The sequence below is a fragment of the Physcomitrium patens genome, chromosome 26 (genome assembly GCF_059467195.1).
Source record: "Physcomitrium patens ecotype Gransden chromosome 26, ASM5946719v1, whole genome shotgun sequence".
In the NCBI taxonomy this organism is placed as follows: Eukaryota; Viridiplantae; Streptophyta; class Bryopsida; order Funariales; family Funariaceae; genus Physcomitrium; species Physcomitrium patens.
In genome coordinates, this window is record NC_143435.1 from 4,714,475 (window position 1) to 4,739,209 (window position 24,735).

The following is a 24,735-nucleotide window of genomic DNA, read 5'->3' on the forward strand; positions in this document are numbered from 1 at the left end:
TAAGAATAATATTTTTTCTTTGAATAGATGGAAAAATGCAACACATTTGGTATCATGACCTTAGAACAGACTCCTAATGTTTGGTGACTTTATTAAAAATAAGAACGACTTTTGATGGTGTTTTAAATATTTTTTAATTTAAAATAAATTACAAAGGTTTTAACAAAGATCAAATAATAAGGTGTTCTTCTTACCTTGGTATGCAATACTATTAATGACTGAAAAGATCTATCAACTACTTTTAAAGAGAATAAAGATCAAAGTATGTGCCAAATATAATTTATATATCTTAGAATTTTTCAACATATGATGATTACTCATTGTAGAACTCATTCCTAAAAGAAAGAAAGGAAGAAGAATAATATCACAGACATATATATTTATATAAATAAGATGTCTTAGATAGAAGGTAAATTTAGGTAGATTTGATATTATCTTATAGCGAAGCTTCTTAAAAACTTTATAAATACATATTTGATTTTATACATATTTATAATTGATTTATAGATTATAAACTTAGTCAATAAGTTAATTATGTATTGTATGTATTAATAGTTTGTTATACAAGCTAATAATATGGTACACATATAGGAAACTTGCCTTGCAAGTTAAAATATGTATCTTCTAAATTGGATACATCTTGAAGGTCTTGTAGAATATTGTTATATAGCTCTTAATTAGATAGTATATATGGAGGTAAGACTAAAGCTTTCTTCATTCTTATCATTGCCTTTTTATTCTTTTTATCGTTGATAATAATCATTCTAATTTAATATTATATCATCTTTGAATAATTCTTCAATCTTTTTAAGTGATATAAGAATGTATTGATCTTTTAGTTCTTTGAGATTCATGTCCTTGATACTTGTAAGTCACATGTCTAATTTATAATACAAGTTTCCTATATATGCACTACATGTCAAGTTTCATCACAAGTAATCAATATATGCAACATATGGTTAACTTATTGATCAAGTTTTCAATCCATCAATTATATTTAGATATGTATAAAGACAAAGCTACATCTATGAATTTTCTTCTAAAGATATTTTTAAATTTATTTATTTTTATCTATTTTTATCTATTTCTATAATTTAAATAATTATTGAGATAAAAATATATATTTATAATAACAAATAACAAGAAACAAGTAATAAGATGTATCTCTATTACTATAGCTTACATGTAGATTTTTTTATTAACAAATAACCTCTAATTAAAGCAATCAAATTTTAAGTAATTTTTTAAATTAATTATTATAAATTTCTTAATCTTAATATGAAAAATATATATATTTATTCCAATAATTATCTAAATAATATGAGTAGATAGAAATAGATCATGTGAATTGGACATGTATTGAAGGTCTTATAAAATGTTGCTACATAATTTCTAGTTAGATAGTATATATAGATGCAAAAATGAGGCTTTTTAATCTTATCAACTTCTTTCTTATTTCTTATCAAGTTTCAAGGATCTCTAGATTTTTAGTCTTTAGCAATAGTTATTCCAATTTTTTCTTAAATATATGCACTTTGATACCTAACCACAATCAAAGAATTATTTTTGATGATGTTCTAAATATTTTATTTGAAATAATTTATAAAAGCTTGAACAATAATCAAATAGCAAAGTGGTCTTTTGTATTGGTATGACAAAGTATTAATGTTTGAAAGGACCTATCAACTACTTTCAAAGAGAACAAGATCAAAATATGCAATTAATACAATTTGTCACATCTTAGACTTCTTAAACATGTGATCACATCTCTTTGTAGAACTTATTTCTCGAAAGGTGAATAATGTCATACATATCAACATTGGCATTGATATTTAGAAAAATAAGATAAATTAGGTAGAAATATAAATAAATAAATTGGATAATATCTTATAGAAAAGCTTTGTAGATATAGCTTTGACTTCAATAGAATATTGTCATATAGCTCCTTAGTTAGATAATATGTATGGATATAAGAATGAAGCCTTCTTCACTCTTATAAATGTCTTTCTTATATTCTTGTCTTAGCTCAAGGATCTCTAGTTTCTTTGTACTTGACAATAATCATTTTAGTTTCTATCTTATATCTATCTTTGATTTATTTACTTTCTTCTTTCAAGTATCACAAAAGTATATTGCTCCTTTAGAATTTTTTTATAATTCATATTTTTGATAATTAATATTTTTTAAAACTTTTTAAATGATAAAGCTTTTATATTTTAACATCTATGTTGATATTTTTTCCAAATTCTAATTTATTAGCGTATTTAATAAAAACTTTCTTTGTTCAAGATAGTTTATGGTTTATAAATACATATTTATGCATGTAAGAGGTTACTATAGAACTAATATTTTCAACTATTTTTATTATCAATTTGGCTATTTTTTTCTTTATTATTAGCCATTGTTAGATGTAAAAATTATTATTTATTTTTTAAAAAAATTAAATATTTTATTATAATCTTATTGGTTTTTTTTTTCAATTCTACTTTTTTATCAATGTTATATGTTTATTAGGAATGCCTTAATCTATCTAATTATCATTAATTTAACTATTTTCAAATCTTGGTATCTAAATCTAAGTTTAAGGTTAGTTTCATATTAAAATCATTATGTTAGAAGTATCTTAACATTAAGATATATCTAAATTAAGAGTTTCAGCATAAAGTTAAATTTCAGTCTTTAAAATGTTGGTACTTTAAAAAATTGTACTCAACTTAAATGTGCATTGTATTTTGCTTGCTTGAGATAGTAGAATCTGGATAGTTGACTTCTGTTTAGATCAGATCATAAATGTTTTCTTAGATTGCATTCATAATAATAATTTTTTATTTTAGAAGTGAGAAGACATTAAGATTTTGCGTTTTAAAATAATTTATAATAATTTCTTAAAAAATGTTATTTTAACTTTAATTATATATATCTAGAATCAAAACATATTTATATTATTTTAAAACTTCTAAAAGGATGATTTGGAAATTCTAAAAATTACTATTCAACTATCATCTTACTATAATTCACTACTATTTACTTTTTGTGATTTCTCTTCTATCTATGCACATGAGAAAAAAGTTAGGTTTAAAATAATATAGGTTTATGACGTGACAGCGAATTGAAGTTGACATTTGGACAAAAATCATCCATTGTTTCATCCATGGACACGGGTGCCCAATCCAACCTCCGTCCTGTGATGAACGAACGATGCGACGATTTACTAACGAACGTCGTCCGCCGTCAACGTGTGCCCGCAGTCGTCGACCCCAGCTCCCGAGGTGCCGTCCCGGTTCGAATCCCAACCCCGCCACGGCGGGAAAACGACACGCCCCGGATTACCGTCACCGATTAGGGTTTAAACCCGGATATTCTTCCCCCGCCCCTGCCTTCAGCTTGTCCGCCTCGACGGACTGACAGGGCTCTCTACGTTAATCGCCACTCCCTTGATCTCCAAAGATGTTGTTGCCCCGCAACTCAACAGTTCCTGTGCACCATGTGGTAGAAATCCGGACAATTTGAGATCGAAACCGTCGTGTATAGTGCTGAATTCGGTCCAGAGTTGGACCTGGGAAACCGCGATGGTGCGTTCGAGATCGTAAGGTTGCCGACGAAGGCGTAACTTGGAAGTCCTCTGTGTCCCGGCGATGTCCCAATGTTGGCCCGATTTTCTGTTTTTAGCGAGCTGTGGGCTAGTTTGTGGGTATGATCCGGGGAATGAGACGAGATGTCTGTCTGAGTGAGACCACTCTAGGGGCTGTTGGAGGATGAGGAGGGAAGCGCAGAAGTTGGCCATTCTTTTCAGTGACTGGACTCTGTGCGAGTGGTCAGCTTTCGGGAGCTGCTGTTGCATTGACCGGTGATTCTTTCGAGATCGTAGAGACAGCAGCTGGCAAGGTAGGTCCTGCAAACTAGCTTCATTTTAGGTTTTGAGGTTGGAGTGAATTCTTCGAGATGGAATTACGAGTAGAGTGTCTTCTGAGATGTTTTGTATTGTTAGCCTCTCCCCCCCCCCCAAAAAAAAAAAAAAAAACAAAAAAACAAAACAATGATAATAATTTGGAATTTTGTCTTGTGAGTTACTTTCTTCCGCTTTCGCTGCAGTGTAGCGTGTGTGTATTGCCGATCGTTGTGAGGATGCGTGTCTTTACTTTAGAAGCATGATACTGGTTTATGGGAGACGTCGAGTTTGACGTATGTTAAGGCAATGACATTTTCTTTCGTAGATGGTTAACAGGACTGTTCGTTGGTGAATTTTTACTTCCTCTAAAGCCGAACCTGATTTGTTTGCATTGAGCTGATCGAAAATACTTGGGGTTGATTCTTGAACTGCCCTTCTGAACGATTTCGCTAAATGAAGCCGTCTCGTACTCAATAGATGCAGTGTCAGGATGAAGTGTTTGAGGAGAGACTTTGAGCGGGGAAACTACATTCACCGCAGATTCTTTGAGACCCCATTTGGATAGTATTGTATTTTGATCCTCAATTATTCAGTTCCAGGATTGACAACTGTGACGTTTGTTTAGTAGTTTTTGTTATGATATCTTCCTACATGAACCTTTATAGCTTTGCACATTGAAGGCTTACTTTGATATTAAGAGATGAGGGTTATCCTACCAGCAATCAGATTCTTGGAACTTCCAACTTTACCAGCGTACTTAACAATGAGTGGAGAAACCAGTTTTTCTTACTTAGAACAATACAGTGGCTTCACACAATTTGGCTCTATTCTTAAGGGCACAAATTTCGGGTACTAAAATTTGAAGGAACTGAGAGGAATCTTGACAATGCAATTGCCGATGAATCGTGTAGGTGTACAGTGTTGTACCAACCAATGTAGGCGATCAGAGCAGTAATAGTTCCATCGTGTACCGCCTACAAGTTTCTTCCATGAAGGCGTGTATGATCCTAGGAGTAGTCGATGCCATCTGTGCTATTTAACGAAACCTATTTAGATGCGTGCTCTGGTGATTTCTCCGTCAACTTCAAGAGCTGAATTTTAGATCTTTGGAGGGTAAGGTTCTATATTTTCGAATATTTTTCCTCTTGAAATCGTGTACGGATGCGGGTTGTAGGGTACCTTTTAGTTCTGTAGCTTGGTAGCTTCAAACCTGCGAAGTTGTTGAAATGTGCGCGTGCTATCCTGTTCTCTTATTTTCAATTTCGACTTGCTACTGCAACTTTGCTGTAGGGTTTTGGGAGGCTTTTCAAATGAAGGGCATTCAAGAGCTTTCAGATGATGAAGATTATATTCCGCCTGTCAATGCATCGCGATATTTCAACAGGGGCAAAGCGCTCTCAAAGACATCATCCAATCATGCCAATGGAAATGGAAATCCAAACGGAACGAGTTTTGGAGTTTCAACTTCTTCAGCAAGTGACTCTGACAAAGATAAGAAATCCGAAGTTTCAGGTTCTTTACTAAGCGATTCTGGCAAGAATCAAAAGTCCGTTACTGAATTGGATTCGTTCGCATTTAACCGCAAGTCCAGAATTGCCAAGCGACCTATCGAGCTACTCGAAGACGAGGAGGACGTGGACGTTGGAGCTGCAAAGGTGCGACGAGCGGAGGCATGCATTTTATCTCATTCCTGTAGAATATGCAAAAAAATAATTTCTCTTTTTTTACCTGGTTAGAATTCCATGTTAACCCTGTCGTAGCTTGATAACACAAAGTCTAACCTATGCAGTATGATTCGAGCTGCATTACACTCCAATTTAATAATGAACCAGTTTATTATACTAAAAAGAGATCGTATCGACTTTTTCATCATGGTGCAGGTTGTAGACATTGAGCCGACTAACGGAAACAAGAGGCGGAGACGGTATCACACCATCGAAGACAGTGACGATGAAGAGTTGGATGAGAAGAAATCGTTTGGTGATAATCTGACCCCAGGAACGGAAATCGATCAATGTGCAGCCGATGAATCCTTAGCAAAAAGGTTGCAGGATTTAGAGCACCGGGCAGTTTCTGGCCGTAATCGCCTGGTTCAAATTTTGTCAGATTCCGATGAAGAAGAAGAGGAAGAAGTAAATCCCATAACCATCACCCTACAAAGGTGTGACCAGATTGCAGCATCATTGCGAGAAGAGCTGCAGGCCAGCAGTTCAAGTGATAACTCGGTTAATGAAGATCGTTATGCAGAGGTTGATGTAGCAGCAGCAAAAATTGTGAGCCAGGTATGGAGAAGCTTTACGTTAACCCAAGGTGAAGCTTTTGTTAAATAACCAAGCCACTCAAGATTGCGGAAATAGAGAGTTACTCGTTAGGAAGTTCTACTCAATTCATCACTATTTAAGTTACAAATCAACGCGAACATTTTGTCTTGTTTTTCCCATGTTTTTTATTTACCCTTTGAGGGCACGAAGGAGGCTAGAGTGTCGAAGCGCATACGTTTTATACCGCTACGTTTCCTACAGTTAATTTCCTGAAGCAGATAGTAAAATTCCCATTTGTAACATGTGGAAGTTCCTGTATTTACCCTGTTTTAACGCAACTGGGGTCTTTCTACCAGGACATGTCGTAACAATTGCTGACATCACTTAATGCGTGTTCCTCAGGCAGATGTCTGTGCAGCTTGTGGCATTGCCGAGAATGATACACAACGAATGCTCAAGCCATATCAGCTTGTAGGCGTCAATTTCATGCTGCTACTTCACCGCAAACATGTTGGGGGTGGTAAGGTTTCTCGAACTAGATCCTGAGATTGGCAAGGTGCATATGTTGACATCGTCTACTGTAATGGTTGTTTTGTTTAAATTTTGAAACAATGTGGTCCTCAGATACATGGGCGCTTCAATCTAGATCTTATTTTCCAACTTAGACTTTAGTTCTTTCAGTCTGCTGATGCAGGGTTGGTGGTGTAACAGCTATACTTGCGGATGAAATGGGCCTAGGAAAGACTGTGCAGGTACATGTCGGTAGTATTATATTTCAAAAGCTTAAGTCAAATTCAGGCTCGATTTGAGGCTTGCATAATGTTGCTTAACAATGTCATGATTTTCATGTGATTTTCATGCTACTCATCTCGCTTCTCTGTGATCCTGTATTGCTTCCATCCAGTTTCCGGTCGCTTGTTTTACAAACAATTCGAAATCTCACCAACTTTCCACTCGAACTCTTGAAGATGCCATGTTTAATGATTTCAATTTTGTATGTGTATTCTAGAATTTATTGACTTTATTTATGAAGCTCATGTTGAGGGTATATTTTTGAAGCCATTGTTATCTTGAGTGGTTGTACCCACAGGTGGTATGAACATGTTCTGTGGTTGCAGGCAGTTGCGTATCTTGCCCTTCTGAAACATCTTGATGGAGATGCTGGTCCTCATCTTTTAGTTGCACCTGCTTCTCTTTTAGAAAACTGGCAAAGAGAACTCAAGAAGTGGTGTCCTGCATTTAAGGTGGAGCTCTATCATGGCTCAGGAAGGGCAGCTTTAAACAGGAGGCTTCAGTATGCTGCAAAATCTAAAGGGCCTGCACCCTTTAACGTGATGCTGACGTGCTACTCCCTTTTTGAGAGGCAGAGGTTCGATTTTGAACTCATAATTATTCAAATTTTCATATTCATTCATAGTTCAAGCTTTTAATACCCAGTCTTTTAGGTTTTAGTTTGTTCGATGACGAATGTGGTTATTCGGAACTTTCTAGGGTTAATTGGTATGCGACTTCGCTTTGTGCTTAGCGTTTGTCTGACTGGTTGTGGTAATGCTATCAGCACATTTTCTTCTTATTGCGCTTAATTTACACATGTGAACTTTATCCAGTGCTCAGACAAAAGATGACCGCAAATTCCTTAAGAAATGGAATTGGCGCTGTGTGGTTATGGACGAGGCTCATCTTTTGAAGGACAGAAGCAGCTTTCGCAGCAAAAAGTTGCGAGATATAGCTCACAAAGCAATTCAAAGACTGATGCTGACTGGTACTCCACTCCAGAACGATTTGCAGGTAATGGCCAACTTATCCAGTAATAACAATAATAACAGAAGTAGTAATAGTAAATAGTTCCTTTTGTTGGAAGTGTACCTTTAGAAATATGTCGATGAGATGGTCTCACAGGTGCCTGTACTGCTATTTTATTTCTATTTGTAACTTGATTTTTTTCATTCTTGCTCTTCCACGCCGCAAATTCCTTAAGAACTGGTAGTACCAACTTCTCTGACTCAAGGTCAATGATAAGCTTTAAAGAATAATGCTTATGCAACGCTTTCTTAATTTGCAGGAGCTATGGTCACTTCTGGAGTTCATGATGCCTGATGTGTTCAACACAAATGGCGTTGATTTAGATCAATATCTGGGAACCAGGAACGATACCTCAGGGATTGTTGTGCAGGATACGAACTTGATGACTCGGATCAAAGGAATACTAGGACCTTTTGTATTACGGAGAATGAAAACTGATGTTATGCGCCAGCTTGTATCAAAGATTCAGGAGGTTCGTTTCTCAGTTGGTTTTGGCTGTCGCTGCGACATGGTTTTCCATCTGGGTTTGGTCTTTATGTAACAAATTTGAGAGTTCTGAACTATCCTTATTTTTCTGAGTTGACAGATTTATTTCGATAACTGCAGGTGGAGTGTGTGGAGATGCTAGACGAGCAATCAATGGCATATAAAAAAGCTGTGAATGAGTATAGAGCCCTTGCTGAGTCCGCACGTGCCGCTAAAGCTGCAAAGAAATCCTCAGTTAGCGTAGTAGATGTCCTTCCTCGTCGACAAGTGACCAATATCTTTACTCAATTGAGAAAGGTGGGTTGACTGGGTTCTCATCCATACAGACTCAACGTTGTGAGCTTTCTCCTATGTTGGTTAGTCAAGAGGATCGATGCATATGTAGAATGTGGATTCGTTTCTGATTCTTCATCATGGAAAGCCCAGCTCTAAAACCTGAACTTTGTGATTGTAGCTCGGTAATCATCCCTTGTTGATACGCCGTTTGTATTCTGACGAGACAGTCAAGAAATTGGCTAAGAAATTTCATCCATTAGGAGTTTTTGGATATGAATGCGATTTGCAGCGTGTGGAGGAAGAATTGACTAGTTACAGCGATTTTGACCTCCACAAGGTATCTTCTTGCTATCCTCGACTTGATTTGGACTTATAAATCTCAAGTGCTTTTGTCTGCGGCATGTTCCTTCCTTGAGTCCGTTCCGTCAGTTTTTTACATGGTACTATCCTACTATGCTATAGTTGTGTATTCAATATGGAGGCGCTGCGGGAGGGCAAGGAAAGCTTGATGATGATCATGCACTAGCTTCTGCAAAGTGCCAGGTGCATTTCATTTTATTTTTTTTAATTTCTGTAAGCGATTATCTTAAATGTTTTTGTCTCCTCGTGTTTTCGTTTTCCTCTGATGTGAGTTGTCTTCTTATTAAATAGATGTCATCTTGATATCCTGATTTAGTTACCTTTGCCGCAGGCTTTAGCACGTCTACTTCCCAAGTTACAGCAAGGTGGCCATCGCACATTGATATTCAGCCAGTGGACAAGCATGCTGGATATTTTAGAATGGGCTCTTGACGTCATGGGTTTTTCTTACACTCGCCTAGATGGAAGGTAATGTTTCAATCCACTTTGCCTCTCTGCCTCGTTCTTCAATGTTTGCCCTTCTTTGTTACTTTTTTTGTTTTTGTATATTCGTGTGTGTACATTTTCCTCTGAAATGCAGGGATTAATGAATTAAGCAGTTTCATTTTTTTCTGACTCTGCCAGCACTCAAGTAAGTGAACGCCAAACCCTAGTGGACGAGTTCAACAATGACCCTAGCATATTTGTGTTTCTCCTGTCTACTCGAGCTGGAGGTCAAGGTCTAAATTTAACAGGAGCAGACACAGTCATTTTACATGATTTGGACTTCAATCCCCAAATGGATCGACAGGCTGAGGATCGCTGTCATCGGATTGGCCAGTCTAAACCTGTTACGATATACCGGTTTGTGTACTTCACTTCTGAAGCTTTGTGTGATGTCTGTATCATCGTTTCTGGCTATTTACGCCGTGTCTTGGTTCTGGGAGTAGCTCTTTGAACTTAGTATTTTCTATCTCTATTTTCAATCGTTCTTGCACTTATAATATTTAGGTGTATATGCAGACTTGTAACAAAAGATACGGTCGATGAAAGTATATACAAGATAGCCCAACAGAAGCTGGTCCTCGATGCGGCAGTTCTTGAAGGAAAAGAGTCATCCTCTGATCTTAATGATGGTGATGCTCGCACGATGGGTGAAATTCTTTCTGCATTATTGGATGTTCCACCGACATGATCCTGGAGTCCAGAACACATTTTTAATTTATTTTCATTATCTTTATCTGGCACTGCGAGAAAGCTCACTGAGACATCTGACTTAAGGTGAACTTGTACAAGGTCTTCCATGTTATTGGAAGTCTGGTGCTCAAGTGTAATCATCGTCACTTTATGAATGACGTAAGTGCAAGTTTCAAACGCATTCTTGTTATTATGCGTAATTCTGTTACCTCTTTTATGTTAGGCGATGATGTTCTTTCCTTTAATGTATATTGGTGAGCGTAAATTATAATCAAATTCTCATTTCCTTTTTTGCTGTCGTCTATTACTAAGATGAGTATGGTTATTTCGTAGTTATGTCATAGTTAGAGATCCGAGCATCCAGAAATGCGTTTCTCTTTGTACAATAGGAATGTTGTTAATTGATATGTAGTGAATAATTATGTCGAAATAAAATTCACAGATTCACTGCATGAAGATGACAACTTGCGACTGATTTGGAAATCTTAGCCCGACTCGCTGTTAATTATTTTGAGCTACGATTATTTTGCTATCCCTTTGCTTTCAGAAGCTAACCATGGTCCTTACAGGTTTGTGATGAAGAATGATTGTACAATATTTTGAAACCACTTGAGAATATGCTATTTTGAGAACACAGGAAAAAAAACAAAGCATGATTTTTAAACTTAAATAAGATAGACTTCAAGCTATTTTCTAAAGTTTATTTTATTTAAAGTATAATCCAATTTATGTGTATAAAGCGAAACGTGATGAAGGTCAGTACATGTTGCCGTTGAAAAGAATCAATTCTACTTTAATAGAAGGATTGTGGAAGGACATCCCCAATTCTTTTACTGTTTTACCATTAGTTCACTTGGTTTTTCTCCCCATACTTCTATCCCATTCTTTTTCTTGTGATGACTAAAATTGAAAGTTTCTTTATTAGACCAATCAACTTTATTAACTTTATTAGATCAATCATAAATACAAAACTAGGACCTGAGTAGAAGAGTTTGTAATTTTAAAAATTATACAAAAAATTATAAAAATTAAATCAAGTAGTTATTGAAAGTGTGAGTTTAAAAGTGTTTGACTAGTTAATAAATATTATTTATATACATGCATAACATAACATATGGTGAATAAAAAACCACAATACTCATTTGCCATTTATACGTGTCAATAATAAAAAGTATGTGTTACATAATAACAAATGATTTTAGATAATCACGTAAGTACTTTTTTTCTACAAAATATTATTTAAGATTTAATTTTTGTCAATATAAAAATATATATAAATTAGTACAATTAGAAACAAAAAATACAAGACAATGTACAATTAAATAAAGTAATATTATACATATACATACACATTTCAAAGTAAGAAAAAGACTATTTGTATAACCTAAAACAAGATAAAGCAGTGCAGTCTTTTGTACTAAACAAACAAGCAATATCAAGAACTTCTTGGAAGATCTTCTTTTTCTACCCTTTTATATTCTATTTTTAGAACTACATTTTTAAATTGTGATCATTTCTATAATATAATATTATAATCTTAAAATAAGCACAAATTTTATTTAAAATAAGCACAAATCAAAGGATCAAAATAAATCTATTGGAAGTGAAAAGATTTATAATTTCTAATCTTGTCTCAAAATCTTTCTTTTATTATATACAAATCTTTGTATTGTAATAATGTATTTTTTTGAAAAAAATAATCATTAAAAAATATCCTCCCTTATCATTGTTCTGTAGACATGCATTAGTCATTTAGGATGAATTTATTTTAAAATTGTATATTAATTGGAAGTCATCAAGTCCATTGTGCAAAGCTTGAACCGAGAAATATTCATTTGAATGTTTTGAGGATTAGTGGAGAGTATCGGAATACATTAGTAAATTCAAAAAAGTTTTTGCAGCAAAAGGAATACTTATGGAAATTTTAAAAATGTTGTTTTGTATACAATGATGCAAAATATGGATGCAAACGTAAGCAGAGTCCAAAACTTGCTGCAATGAAAATGCTCAAAGTGAGATGCCACTTGATTTCTTGTATCTTTACTTGTACTTGTTTAGAATATATTTTGATTACAAATCGTAATAAAAAAAATTATAGAACTAGTGATAACACAAGAATGACGCAAAACAGCATAAAAATTTAATTTAAGAATAAGAAAATAGTCTCAAGTATTACATGGAATAATGTAACTAGATAAATTATAACAAGTTTCGTCTACACCAATTTCACGTAAGATTGATTTATATTGACCTTCACGACGTGAATATGTATCTTATGGTACAAACAAGCGCACATATAGAATTATAATTCATGAGTACATCCTATTTGATAATTATGCAAAGAAAAAACTGTGAAATCCAGAGTGAAAACTCTACGAAATTGCATCCAACATTTCCTTTACAAAAGGCCTTTTTCTGTACGTTTCTATTTTCAGCCCTTTTTAAAATTTCTGATGCCTGTTGCTAAAAACTACATACCTCAAATTGTTGATAAATAGATCATCTCTCTTTGTTACTTTGTTGGGATGCATACACAATCAAAGCCTAAATGAAAACTTATTGATCTCAATTGTTATAACCTATTCATTAATCTCAATAATAATCTAGATGACAAGTTAAACTTAATCCATGTAAAACCCACAAGGACATAGATCAGCACCAGGTTCTGTAGAGCTTCAATCCAAGACAAAATAAAGATACCTTAATAACCTCAGAGCCGAACAAGGACTCTTCAGCTTGAACAACATAACATCGGTGCCTCTTATCGTTCTCCACTGACACTTCTTCAAATCATTTACGACACCAGTCGCTAATCTTAACTTTAAAAATGTCGCTTTGTACGGCAAGACAGAGGCACATCACACTCCGCAAGCAGTAGAAAAGAGCATGACAGCAAGAAGACTGAGCCGAGATGTTAGATCGTCAGGATTTGGTAATGTACAATTCAGCTTTCCTAACCATCCCCCAATCGTGCTCGTCAGTGCTCTGAACCACAATCACCAGTGGCGTGAAAACTTTACCAGTGGATCTCACTGATCAGCCACGGCGACCAACCTAACCACCACCACAGCAAGCCCATTTGGAACTTGACACCTACTCTAAATCAACATTTTACACTGGCTTTGCCACCTAATATCCTATATAATTCAACACAACACCACTTTCGCACTATCCTCCACACGTACAAGACACAGACCTGACATGGGGAATTCCAAAAAAACCAACTCTTCCATCAGTGTATCCAGGCGCTCTCTGCACCTCAGTGTTACAGTGAAAACCTTCCAACCACCAGGCCTCTCCCTTTTGATTGTTGAGGTCGATGGTGTTTACCCAGCTTCCACTCTTGGAATTGGACTTCAATCCAGTGTCGCGCTTAACCGGGATTAGTATCTGTCCCGAGGATTCATCGCAATCCAATATTGTGGCCTCCTTAATCCTGGAACTGTGACGCTCGAGTCCTGTAAGGAGGACGTTGTTACAGTCGCTATCAGGCTCGTCCCCTTCCGAAGCCTCAGGACTGGTTAACCCCTGAACCTGCTCCAGTATCGCCTCTTCCCTACCTTTCAAAGTTCTTAGAATCAGCGTCTTTAGGAAGTTCATCACCTGAACTGCGTGCATTAGAGCAGTCAAAGGGTCGGCCATCTGCAAATACAAAGGTCGGAGAAGAAATAAATAAATAATGTCGAACTGGAATTTTTGTTTCGAAATGAGGCGAAGGACGATTTTTTTGGGCAGATTATGTTCAGAATAAAGCCCAGCATCTGAGGAGGGGTTCAGAATGACGTACCTGGGTCATGTTAGGAGCAAATACCATTGCAATGTTGTGAGCGTTCATCTTGTTGAACGTTTCCTCTTGAACTACATCAGCCATCAGATTGACAGCCCAATCAAGCAGCGCAGCTTGAGTAGGGGGAAGAAGCTTCACGAGTGCCACACTTTCCTCCTCGGTGTGGCATGCCAGCACTTGATCGGGAGTCAGAACATCCAACACACCTTGTGGTAACTCCCGAAACCAGGCCTGAAATGATATTATTCCACATTACCTGTTAAGATTAGTCTTTCCTTAACCCCCCGCTCAGAAACGATACAAAGTCCAAGGAAAAACAGTCAAATCAAGAACCATGTTGGTGGGTTAAATGTCCTGAATAAATTACCTTGACGAGGCCGGCAAGACAATACGAATCGATGTCCAGAGGTACAATACCCTTGTTCAGTTGATCCCTTACGTGTTCGTGATGGCTGTTCTCTGCGTTGATTCTGAAAATACCTTCCGCCTGTAAGCAGAACCAACCGATTACTAAAACCCAGATTCAAAACCTTCACTAAAAACAAAAAGGACAAGCAGCCATCATTTGAATGTAAGAACACTTACTAATCAGACGATATTTTGACGGGCCAAGTAAACAATTAGAGAGAACACTGCAGGAGCAAGAATATTCAGCCGACAAACCTTCAGGCCTCCTTGATTATATAGCCTCTCTTGCATCAGTAGTAGGATAGTCGGAACACTGTTGCCATTCTGGTCATACGAGCACTGCATAGACTCCGCAGAAACACCAAATACACTCTGGCTGCATTCATCGACCAAACATGCACATGTTGAATCTCTCAAACCAACAATCATCTGGAGGTACACTCAGCTTCTCAACTCAATACAGCTAGAAACACACAAAAACGCTAATCTCGCTGCACTTAACAGGGATACTCCCCTGTTCCCCATGACAGACCCCTAAAAGTTTGTCAGTATTGACGATCACAGATCAAATGCTGACAACGTCTCAGGGAGGCAAACCTGCGTGCGAAAAAATAGAGACTTCGGTGGTACAAAGTCATCCACAATTGAAATTTTCAATGCCACTTCTCAAACCGAAACTTCAATTCAGAGTGTTCATATCCTCGATCTAATTCCAAGAACTGTAAATCCTATACTTCTAGACGAAAATACTAACACAATAGAGAGACTTTATCAACATGACATTGAACCAGTCTGAAATTTGCTCATTTCGCACATATCTCAATGCAATTTGACCTAGAGAAAAGTTTGATTCTTGGGATTGGCCAGATCATACAGAGTGATACCCACTACGGTATCGTAAAAATATGTTAACTTCGGGATGTCATAAGATAAAAAGCACATGAAGCTCAACTACAAACATTCTCAATTACAACCAATTCACAGCAGGTGAATAGCGCTCAAGATGACATAAAAGCTTGGACATTGGACCACAACTCAACCTGCGAAAATGAAATATTCTCTTACTTGTGGCTTCAGATATGAACCATCCAAAAACAATCATAAAAGATCATTACCATTCCACATACACAAAACCTTGCCTGGACAGCTGTAACAATTCAAGTTATGGATGAAATCACAAAAATACCAATACGTATACTGCGTTCGCACACACTCTGCACGGAAAGTACGAACATGTTACCTTGCACTTGGCACGCGCCCGGGAACTTCAACTTCGAACTCCTGGGGTAAACCCAAAAACCCATTGTACCGGTCGAAGGTCACATGAGCCACATGTTGTACATCAGTGGGCCACCCAATCTCCAGGGAACTTTCATCTCCTTCTTCTACATCTTGACACATGGTCAAAACAGATCTTCTAACTGTTGCCAGCATCAGAGCCACCAATGAAAGCTGGGCTGATCTCTCACTTTCCTGATCATTGTTGCTGATGTTGAAGCTGCCATGCCTGCGGCTCAAGCTGCTGTTTCTGCTCCTTGTTGTAGCAGAAGCATAATGCAAAGCATTCGCATAACCTACGGACTCGTTTTGGTCCGGTGTGATGTTTCGCAGGTGTATCTGGGTTGGGAGAACCTCTGTCATTGTCTTCTACTCGTAACTGCCAACCTTCTTAAACAGTGATCATGCGGTGGTACAAGGGGGAAGGAAGGCTCCTGAATTGGACAAAGCGCTTTGATGGAATATCACCCTTAAATCCAAGCAAAAATCCAATTCAAGATATTATGCAGGCTCATCCTCTCCTTATCTCAAAAAAGGTCCTTTCACCCTCCATAAGCACCCTGGAGTTTGAAGATACGATCTTGCTGCAAGAAGGGCATCAAGATGGACCAAAGAATGACATCAGCCCTATAGAAATACTTTGGTATCCTATCACAACTCTCGGGCTTCACATCCAGAACGCACCTATGGGCAATTGGACACAGTAGTCCGAATCTGGCACTTCAAATGGAGACCGTTAGGTTACTGCCGCCGCAACTGCTGGTAGAGCTTCTCCACCATGCGCCGCAGTAAGAGAATTTTATTGGCCAGATACTTGCACTAAATAAAATGTAGTCAGAACGTGTACTTCTCCCTGCCAAATAAAAGATACCTAATCAGCTCTCCTACACTTACACTTACTCAGAGAAAGTCTAAAATTCATCCAGATCCAAGTGTTATCAAAATGGCGGGGCTTTATGCCACAACAAATTCCATGTAAAAGGATTCTTGTGCACAGACGATATTCTATACAAGCAAGGACGGGATGAGGAGGTGAAACAAGTCCAAAACAACACAGTTCACAAAGTATTTCCTGCACCTGGGATGAGAAGGCAACCTTGAACCCGATCTACTTTTCGAAACTCATAACTCAAGGCAAGACTATCCGATTAGATCCACTCCTGGCCTACCTCAACAACAAAGTTACAAACCCTAAACCCGATCCTGCAACTAGCGACGATAGCTAGATGCTACAAGCAATGAAAACACGCAGCATACACAACCAGCAACTCAATCCCCACTCACATTATAGACGCAATGCACACTGAATCGATAATCTCAGTAGGCTAAGATTAGCATTCCACTTGTACCACATTCTCACGACAAAGCCAGACCCAAAAAACCTACCCAGACGTGCGTAGGACGCTAACCGATACAAAGAGGTACAGACTCAACGTCTCTCTCGGCAGTTACACTGCCTTTCTCTCGCTCTCTCTCTCTCCCACCCACACAAAAACTGCAAAATGATTCAAACTCTTCCTCCGAAACACGAAGTAACATGAACAGGCACCCAGCAGGGGCACTACACTGAGAACCCAGCAGTCAAGATGCCCGAAATGGCTGTCCAGAAACAGAAAAAAATGGTATACATCGAGCACCCACAGCGTGGAAAAGGGACAAACCTTGACAGGATACAAGCAAGCAGGCGATGGAGAAACCTGGAGACCAACGAGTGCTTTCCTTCACAACAAACACAACTAATGCTCACTCACGCACTCACTCACTCACAAAAATATCAACTTTGTGTCCTCCTCCACCTGCTGGTACAACTGCAACTTTAACAACATAATATAACACAACACAGCACAAGACATCCAGGCAAGCAAACAGTGATTCCTCCTCTTGTTCTGCTTCTCCGTCCCCACCGTAGAATGAAAAACGTGGTCTCAGCTTTGGATTTGCCTCATTTGCTATCATCCTCCTCTTTCCATTGCTATCATCCTGTCTCTTTCTCTCTCTCCTTCTCCCTCACTCACTCTTCCTCTCTAAAACAAACATTATATGGTAAAACAACAACTTTACCATACAAAAAACAAAAAACAAAACAAAAACTTTACATGGGTTTGCTTGACAAGTGGAAAATATAGAATGAAATTGATTGAATTCTTCGTTTGAGATACAAGTTTGGTTTGATTCAGATATGAGTTAAGAGTTGATTAAGAAATGTATTGTTTTATTAGAAGTGGGTAGGGATAGTGTGGTTAAAATTTCTGTTATAACATGTATTTGTATTTGTATAAGTTAATCTTTTTTATATATCATATATGAAGTATATTATATTAAGTAACAAGCGTTATGTGTCACGGACACAAAATACAGACTTGATATCTACCAAGAAGTTCAAGAACAACTAGCAAGAACTAGATTAATCAGATGAATACAAGAACAACACCAGAGAAGTGAGCTAGAGCTCCAAGAGATGTGTTGTCGAGACTGAAGAACTCTTCAGCCTCGATCCCAATATATACTCCTATTTAGGAAGCTTTTCAAGCAACTTCTACCAACTAGGAAGCTTCTAGAAGGTTCCAGAGACTTGCTTCTAGAAGGTTCTAGAAACTTATCTCTAGAAGGTTCTAAAGACTATGTCCCTAACATCTTCTACCAACTAAGAAGCTTCTAGAAGGTTCCAGAGACTTGCTTCTAGAAGGTTCTAGAAGCTTGTCTCTAGAAGGTTCTAGAAACTTGTCTCTAGAAGGTTCTAAGGACTATGTCCCTAACATCACCCCCTCCTTTAGCTTCGAGGTCTCTGAGAAGCAATGTTGTTGTCAATCAGTACCAACGTAAGAAAATGAAGATCTGTCGCATAACGTCTGCTATGAACTCCAACTGTTGTTCACGAGGTAAGTGGTTCATCGGCCCTTGAAGCCAACGGTAGTGGCCCACTCCTTCAACTTCTGACCAAGTATGAACTTCCATGTCTTCATTGTGAAATTGTCCTGCAAATATGCCTTCTGGTTGACCATCGTAAGCAGGCTCGGACTCAAATACAATCACCAGTGATCGGTTACTTGGTATCCTCCGTCATTGTCGTGGTGCAGGTGGTTCTTCATCTCGGGGTCGCCTTCATGAACTAGTTGGTTGAGATAATCTGACTGGCATAGTATCTATCTCTTGGCTATCCATATCAGAAGACCAAACTATGGCTACTGAAAAAATTCTATTTTATCTTGGAGAAAATAACTACATCAACTACGAATTCTGGTGGTGCTCTCTCCGTTTCTTATATTCTTGGGTGAGCAAGCTTCAGAAAGAAGCTATTGTAGAACCGGCTTAGGTTTATGAGGATGTTGTTGATGAAACTCCTGTACCTTTTGTGGCGCATTGGTGAGATTTTCAGCTGGCTCCCACGTTCGCTCATTAATATCGTAGCCACACCAATGAACAAGATACTCCAACTTATCCCACCTTTGCCGAGAATCTAGCACCTTTTCAACCTCGTATTCTTTGTGGTTCTCGATCTCAATACTAGGTGGCAGACCTGGCACTCTTCCAAAAAAAGATGACTCTCGATAAGGCTCCAACAAAGAAACATGAAAGACTGAATGTACCTTCATAGAAGCCGATAATTCCAGACGGTACGCCACTGAATTGATTTGCTTTTGGATGATAAATGGTCCCAATCTTCAATAGTCCAACTTATCACATGGTCGCTTGGTCTTGATATTCCGTCGAAGAAGCCATGCTTTATCTCCAATTTTGAAAGTAGGTGCTTGATTCCGAAATCTATCTGCAGATGCCTTGTAGGATTCTTGAGCGGATTGTAATTGAAGCTTCAACGTATTTTGAAGCTGTGATAGTTGTTTTGCAAATCCTTCAACTCCTGGATTGTTATTTGTTGATGGACTCAATAAATCAAGCTTTGGATGATACCCATAGTTGGAAAAAAATGGTGTGTATTGAGTCGACGCATAGAGGGTGTTGTTATATGCAAACTCGGCTATCGGCAAATATGTGGTCCAATCGTCTTGCTGATAGTTGATGCTGCATCGTAAGTATTGTTCCAAGACTTGGTTCACCCGTTCCGTTTGACCGTCAGTTTGAGGATGAAAAGCCGAAGAAAGCTTGATATCCACCTTCAGTATCTCAAAGAGAGATCTCCAAAACTTTGATACGAACTGGATTCCTCGATCTGATACGATATCATCTGGTAGTCCATGATATCGATACACATTATCGAGAAAGAGCCTTGCTGTGACTTCACTGGACGATGTCTTCTTGCAATGGACAAAGTGTGTCATTTTTGTAAGCCGATCTACCACGACAAAGATGCTGTCAAATGAGTTCGATGATGGCAGGTCCGTGATGAAGTCCATGAAAATTGAAGACCATGGTCGACGTGGAATCGGCAATGGCTGTAGGAGTCCATAAGGGCGATGTCGAGGATTCTTCAATCTTGAACAGATGTCGCAGGAGAAGACAAAATCTTTCACATCCTTCCACATTTGGGGCCACCAAAAATCTCGAGAAATAAGCTCCAAGGTCTTGTTGAATCCAAAATGTCCCGCACTTGGAAAATCGTGGCGAGATTGAAGAACTCGGAGTCGTGCTGGTCTTTTTGGGATATATAACCGTTCTTCAAAGTATAAAAGATCTCCCTCCACCTTGAACTTGTCATCATTGGCACGCTGCTTAATATCAATGGCTACTGAATCTTCAATGGTTACGGCACGTACCTGATTCAAGAAGTCAGCATCAATTGGCATAATAGTAGCGCAAAGCTGAAATTGCTCTGGCTTCAACAATGTCATACATTGTTGATCAAATGCTGCTTCTTTAGCCTTTGATACAAGATACGATCTCCTCGATAAGGCATCAGATAGTCCTTGCTACTTTCCAGGTCGATAAGTGATAATAAAATCGAACCTAGATAGCAACATACTCCATCGAGCTTGACGTCGATTTAGAACTCGAGCCGACATGAAATACTCCAAATTCTTGTGATCTGTATATACGGTCACTGGATGTGTAGCTCCTTCAAGAAAGTGACGCCATTCTTAAAAAGAATCCACTATAGCAAGAAGTTCCTTATCGTGGATCTCATAATTGATTTCAACAGCAAAGAACTTTCGAGAATAGAATGCAACCGGATCGAGCTTCTTATCTTCTCCCATTTATGAAAGTACAGCTCCCAAAGCAAAATCCAAAGCATCAATTTCTAAATAGAAGGCCTTTGTAAAGTCTGGATGTATCAAGATTGGAGCCGTAAAAAATGCGGTCTTCAGGTTTTGAAACGCCTTCTCTGCTAGAGGTCTCCATTCCAGCTTATCCTTGCATATCAACCGAGTGAGACGAGCAGCAACTTGAGAGTAATTCTTGATAAAGATCCAATAAAAGTTGGCAAAATCAAGAAAACATTGTACATCTCTAACCGTCTTCGGAACCTCCCAGGACACGATTGCTTCCACCTTCTTGGGGTCCATCTTCAAGCCTTCCGTAGTCGCAACGAACCCCAGAAACTCCATCTCTATTTGGTGAAATAAACACTTCTCCAACTTGGCATATAGTCCTCGCTCGCGTAGTTTCTCCAATATCAAACGAACGTGTTTTTCATGTACTTCCTCATTTTTGGAGAATATCAAAATATCATCTAAATAAATGACAACAAAATCGTCAAGGTATTCTCGGAAAATGTCATTCATCATATGTTGAAAGACCGCTGGAGCATTAGTAAGACCAAAGGGCATGACATTATATTCAAAATGGCCATACCTTGTACGAAACGCTGTCTTCCACTCATCTCCTTCTTTGATTCGTACGAGGTTGTAAGCTCCCCTTAGATCAATTTTTGTAAAGATCCTTGCTCGTCCAAGTTGTTCTAAGAGACCAAAAATCAAGGGTAACAGGTACCGATTCTTCTTTGTTACCTTGTTGAGGCCTCGATAGTCCACGCACATCCGCAACGAGCCATCTTTCTTCTTCACAAATAAGATGGGTGCTCCAGCTGACGATTTTGAATGACGGATGAAGTTCTTGGCTAGATTCTCGCCGATGCACTTCCGCAACTCCGCCAACTCCATCTGCGATAGATTGTAGATTGGGCCAAAAGGCGGTTGTGCTCCTTCCTGTAAGTCTATGGCGCAATCATATGGTCTGTGTTCCGGTAGCATGTCGGCATTTTTCTTTTGAAACACGTCTTTAAAATCCTTATATTGCTCCGGTATACTTGCTGTTGAGATCTTCTCCCCGGTAGTTGGAACCGCATAAATGACAAACGATGTGCCTCCCTTGGACAATCTTATAAATGCTCTTGCTCCAATAAATAAGGATTTCTCTATTCGGGGTTTTCTACTAGGCTTGCTCTTAGGTGGTTTTGTGGGAAAGGTCATCTTCCGCAACTTCCAATCTATGGATGGGTTATGCTTTTCCAACCAGGAAAGACCAAGAATAACAGGATTTGATGGGGTTCTAATAATATTGAATATAATATGACTACTATGGTTCTTAAACGTCACTTCTATAGGTTCTGTTTTATGGGTGACACTACCAGACAATAAAGGTCGTCCATCTATGACCTCAACGTAAACAGGTTTGGATTTTCGTACTAAAGGGATCTTATGACGCTTTGCAAATTCTTCGTCTAAAAAACAAGCAGATGTTCCTGAATCTAATAATGCTAAGATTCTCAGTTTCTGAGGGCCAATAAGCAAAAGGATTGTAAAACAAAGGGCAGGTTGAGCGGAAAGAGAGGAACCTGGTTGTTGTTGCGATATTTCACTGTCCAGCCGCACGATTCCTATTGTGGCTGGGCATCCTCGTTTTTCTGAATAAATGCACCCCTAGTCCTGATAATACATCAATTTTGCTTCTTGAGGCAGTTTCCAACTTTGTGGCCTTCTTCACCGCAATACAAGCATAGACCTTCCTCCATACGCCGCTTTTTTTCTTCTAGAGTAAGAGATTTGACACGTACCGCATCAATTTGCATGTCTTCTACCTCTGAATGTGAATTCACGCTGCTTGCCGACATAGTTAGGGTGTGGTGAACCGTATGTTGTCTTGAACGTTGGTCTTGGCGACGTTGGAATAGGCGGTTATTGCACTTCACAGCTTGGCTAATAGCTTCGTTGAGCGTTTGCGGATCAGGAAGAGTTAACAGCAAATCCTTCACATCGTCCCTTAAATTCCAATAGAATTGACTCATCAACGCTTCTTCGTCTCAATTGATGTCGCATGCTAATTGCCTGAACTCCGATGCATAGACTGATGTAGAACGCATTCCTTGTCGTAGTGACCGGATCTTTGTTGTAGGCCATCGAACCTTGTCGTATTCACCAAATGCTTCCGCAAATGCCTCCAAAAAGGTTTCAAAGTTGTTTAGTATGGACGATCGTTTCTCAAACAAAGGAGCAAACCTTGATAGAGCTTGTCCTGTAAGTAAGGTTCCAACAAGCCCAACACGTGACTCCTCCATTGGATAGCGTTCTGGCTGTAAAACTGTTATCAACCTGATTTGGTTGACGAAACCTTGAAACTTGGAATGTGTACCATCAAACTTGTCCGAAAGGCTAACTTGAGATTCTTTATGTTGTAGAACCAGCGGTGCTTGTCAAACCTGAGGCAAAGTTGCTTCTCCAAGTGTAGAAGTTTGAGGCTGGTGCAACCTAGATTGTGCCATCCCAGATGCTCCATCATTATGAAGCCTTGCCACGACTCCTTCAATCTCTGTAGTTCTTTGCGATAACGTAGCGAGGGCATTCATGATAGCATCTAACTTGGACTCTGAACTTTCCATCATACTAATGTCTTGGCCCCCGGCCATTCTAAGAGAAGGACAAAAATGACTCTACAAGAAGACAATATTGGTTTAGAGGAGGGTACTCTGCAACCTCTAAAATGCCTTAAGAGCTTCAAGAAAAGGGGTAATCCACTCTCTCCAAGAAGAATAAGATCCTAATATTATAACAAAAGAAGTATCAATTTAGAGGAGGGTAATCCGCAACCTCTAAAGTGCTAGTACACTTCCAAGCAGAGGGATAATCTACACTCTAACAAAGAAGAAACTAGCTCTGATATCTGAGGTGAATGAAGTCTCGACAAACTGTCACGGACACAGAATACAGACTTGATATCTACCAAGAAGTTCAAGAACAACTAGCAAGAACTAGATTAATCAGATGAATACAAGAACAACACCAGAGAAGTGAGCTAGAGCTCCAAGAGATGTGTTGTCGAGACTGAAGAACTCTTCAGCCTCGATCCCAATATATACTCCTATTTAGGAAGCTTCTCAAGCAACTTCTACCAACTAGGAAGTTTCTAGAAGGTTCCAGAGACTTGCTTCTAGAAGGTTCTAAAGACTATGTCCCTAACATCTTCTACCAACTAAGAAGCTTCTAGAAGGTTCCAGAGACTTGCTTCTAGAAGGTTCTAGAAGCTTGTCTCTAGAAGGTTCTAGAAACTTGTCTCTAGAAGGTTCTAAGGACTATGTCCCTAACATTATGTAATATGATGAAAACAACAGTGAATACAATATAATAACTAAATTCAAGAAGTTTGAAAGAGAAAAATAAAAATAAAAATAAAACCAAAATAACCAGGAGTTCGAAGCATATTATACAAAATTATACAAAAATTTGCAATTCAGAAAATAACACAATTTGGTGCAAAATAATAATGATAAATTTGTGCCTTAGAAAATTGAATTGAATTAGATTATTTATACTTATCTTTAAAAAATTAAACTAAATCATATATATATATATATATATATATATATCAACCAAATATAAACATATCAACCAAATATAAACATATCAACCAAATATTAATATTTCAACCATATAAACATATCAACCATATAAACATATCAACCAAATATTAATATTTCAACCATATAAACATATCAACCATATAAACATATCAACCAAATATTAATATTTACCATCAACTTTAAATAAATAAATAAAGTGGTAGTTTAGTTTAGACATTTGTTAAGTTTTGTACCCTAAGTTTCAAGGTCAATAGATTAGGGA

The 24,735-nt window shown here is 38.0% G+C and overlaps 2 protein-coding genes across 12 annotated transcripts; one reads left to right on the forward strand and one right to left on the reverse strand.

The window, feature by feature from the left end:
• Positions 1 to 3,379: 3,379 nt before the first annotated feature.
• Positions 3,380 to 10,543, forward strand: LOC112278166 (protein CHROMATIN REMODELING 19). Of its 3 annotated transcripts, XM_090248061.1 has the most exons (15): positions 3,431 to 3,885; positions 4,801 to 5,002; positions 5,180 to 5,559; positions 5,770 to 6,171; positions 6,553 to 6,670; positions 6,862 to 6,902; positions 7,269 to 7,519; positions 7,758 to 7,938; positions 8,213 to 8,425; positions 8,560 to 8,736; positions 8,894 to 9,052; positions 9,178 to 9,258; positions 9,407 to 9,543; positions 9,700 to 9,918; positions 10,078 to 10,543. In XM_090248061.1, the coding sequence occupies exons 3-15, from the start codon at positions 5,200 to 5,202 to the stop codon at positions 10,247 to 10,249; spliced, it is 2,511 nt and encodes an 836-aa protein (XP_090104187.1). In that variant the 5' UTR covers positions 3,431 to 3,885; positions 4,801 to 5,002; positions 5,180 to 5,199; the 3' UTR covers positions 10,250 to 10,543. The 3 variants fall into 3 exon arrangements, with proteins under 3 accessions (XP_024367106.1, XP_024367105.1, XP_090104187.1); XM_024511338.3 differs by lacking the exon at positions 4,801 to 5,002 and having other exon boundaries at positions 3,380 to 3,885; positions 5,180 to 5,544; XM_024511337.3 differs by lacking the exon at positions 4,801 to 5,002 and having other exon boundaries at positions 3,399 to 3,885.
• A 2,387-nt stretch (positions 10,544 to 12,930) lies between these two features.
• LOC112278084 (rho GTPase-activating protein 5) lies at positions 12,931 to 17,570 on the reverse strand. Of its 9 annotated transcripts, none has more exons than XM_024511145.2 (7): positions 17,386 to 17,570; positions 16,409 to 16,577; positions 15,687 to 16,158; positions 14,702 to 14,822; positions 14,406 to 14,525; positions 14,039 to 14,269; positions 12,931 to 13,893 (listed from the first exon to the last, which is right to left on the reverse strand). In XM_024511145.2, exons 3-7 carry the CDS (start codon positions 16,085 to 16,087, stop codon positions 13,420 to 13,422), a joined length of 1,347 nt encoding a protein of 448 aa, XP_024366913.1. In that variant the 5' UTR covers positions 16,088 to 16,158; positions 16,409 to 16,577; positions 17,386 to 17,570; the 3' UTR covers positions 12,931 to 13,419. The 9 variants fall into 9 exon arrangements, with proteins under 9 accessions (XP_024366913.1, XP_090104161.1, XP_090104159.1 ...); XM_090248035.1 differs by having other exon boundaries at positions 15,687 to 16,193; positions 17,386 to 17,540; XM_090248033.1 differs by having other exon boundaries at positions 15,687 to 16,308; positions 17,386 to 17,540.
• Positions 17,571 to 24,735: the final 7,165 nt, after the last annotated feature.

Bases quoted from the DNA above. Each gene is read 5' to 3' on its own strand.
- LOC112278166 (XM_024511337.3), top strand. From the start codon at position 5,200: ATGAAGGGCATTCAAGAGCTTTCAGATGATGAAGATTATATTCCGCCT. The intron at 8,426-8,559 runs GTTCGTTTCTCA...CGATAACTGCAG, and splicing joins TTGTATCAAAGATTCAGGAG to GTGGAGTGTGTGGAGATGCT. The intron at 9,544-9,699 runs GTAATGTTTCAA...TGACTCTGCCAG, and splicing joins TACACTCGCCTAGATGGAAG to CACTCAAGTAAGTGAACGCC.
- LOC112278084 (XM_024511145.2), bottom strand. From the start codon at position 16,087: ATGACAGAGGTTCTCCCAACCCAGATACACCTGCGAAACATCACACCG. The intron at 14,526-14,701 runs GTTTGTCGGCTG...TTCTGCTTACAG, and splicing joins ATAATCAAGGAGGCCTGAAG to GCGGAAGGTATTTTCAGAAT. The intron at 14,270-14,405 runs GTAATTTATTCA...ATATCATTTCAG, and splicing joins GTCTTGCCGGCCTCGTCAAG to GCCTGGTTTCGGGAGTTACC.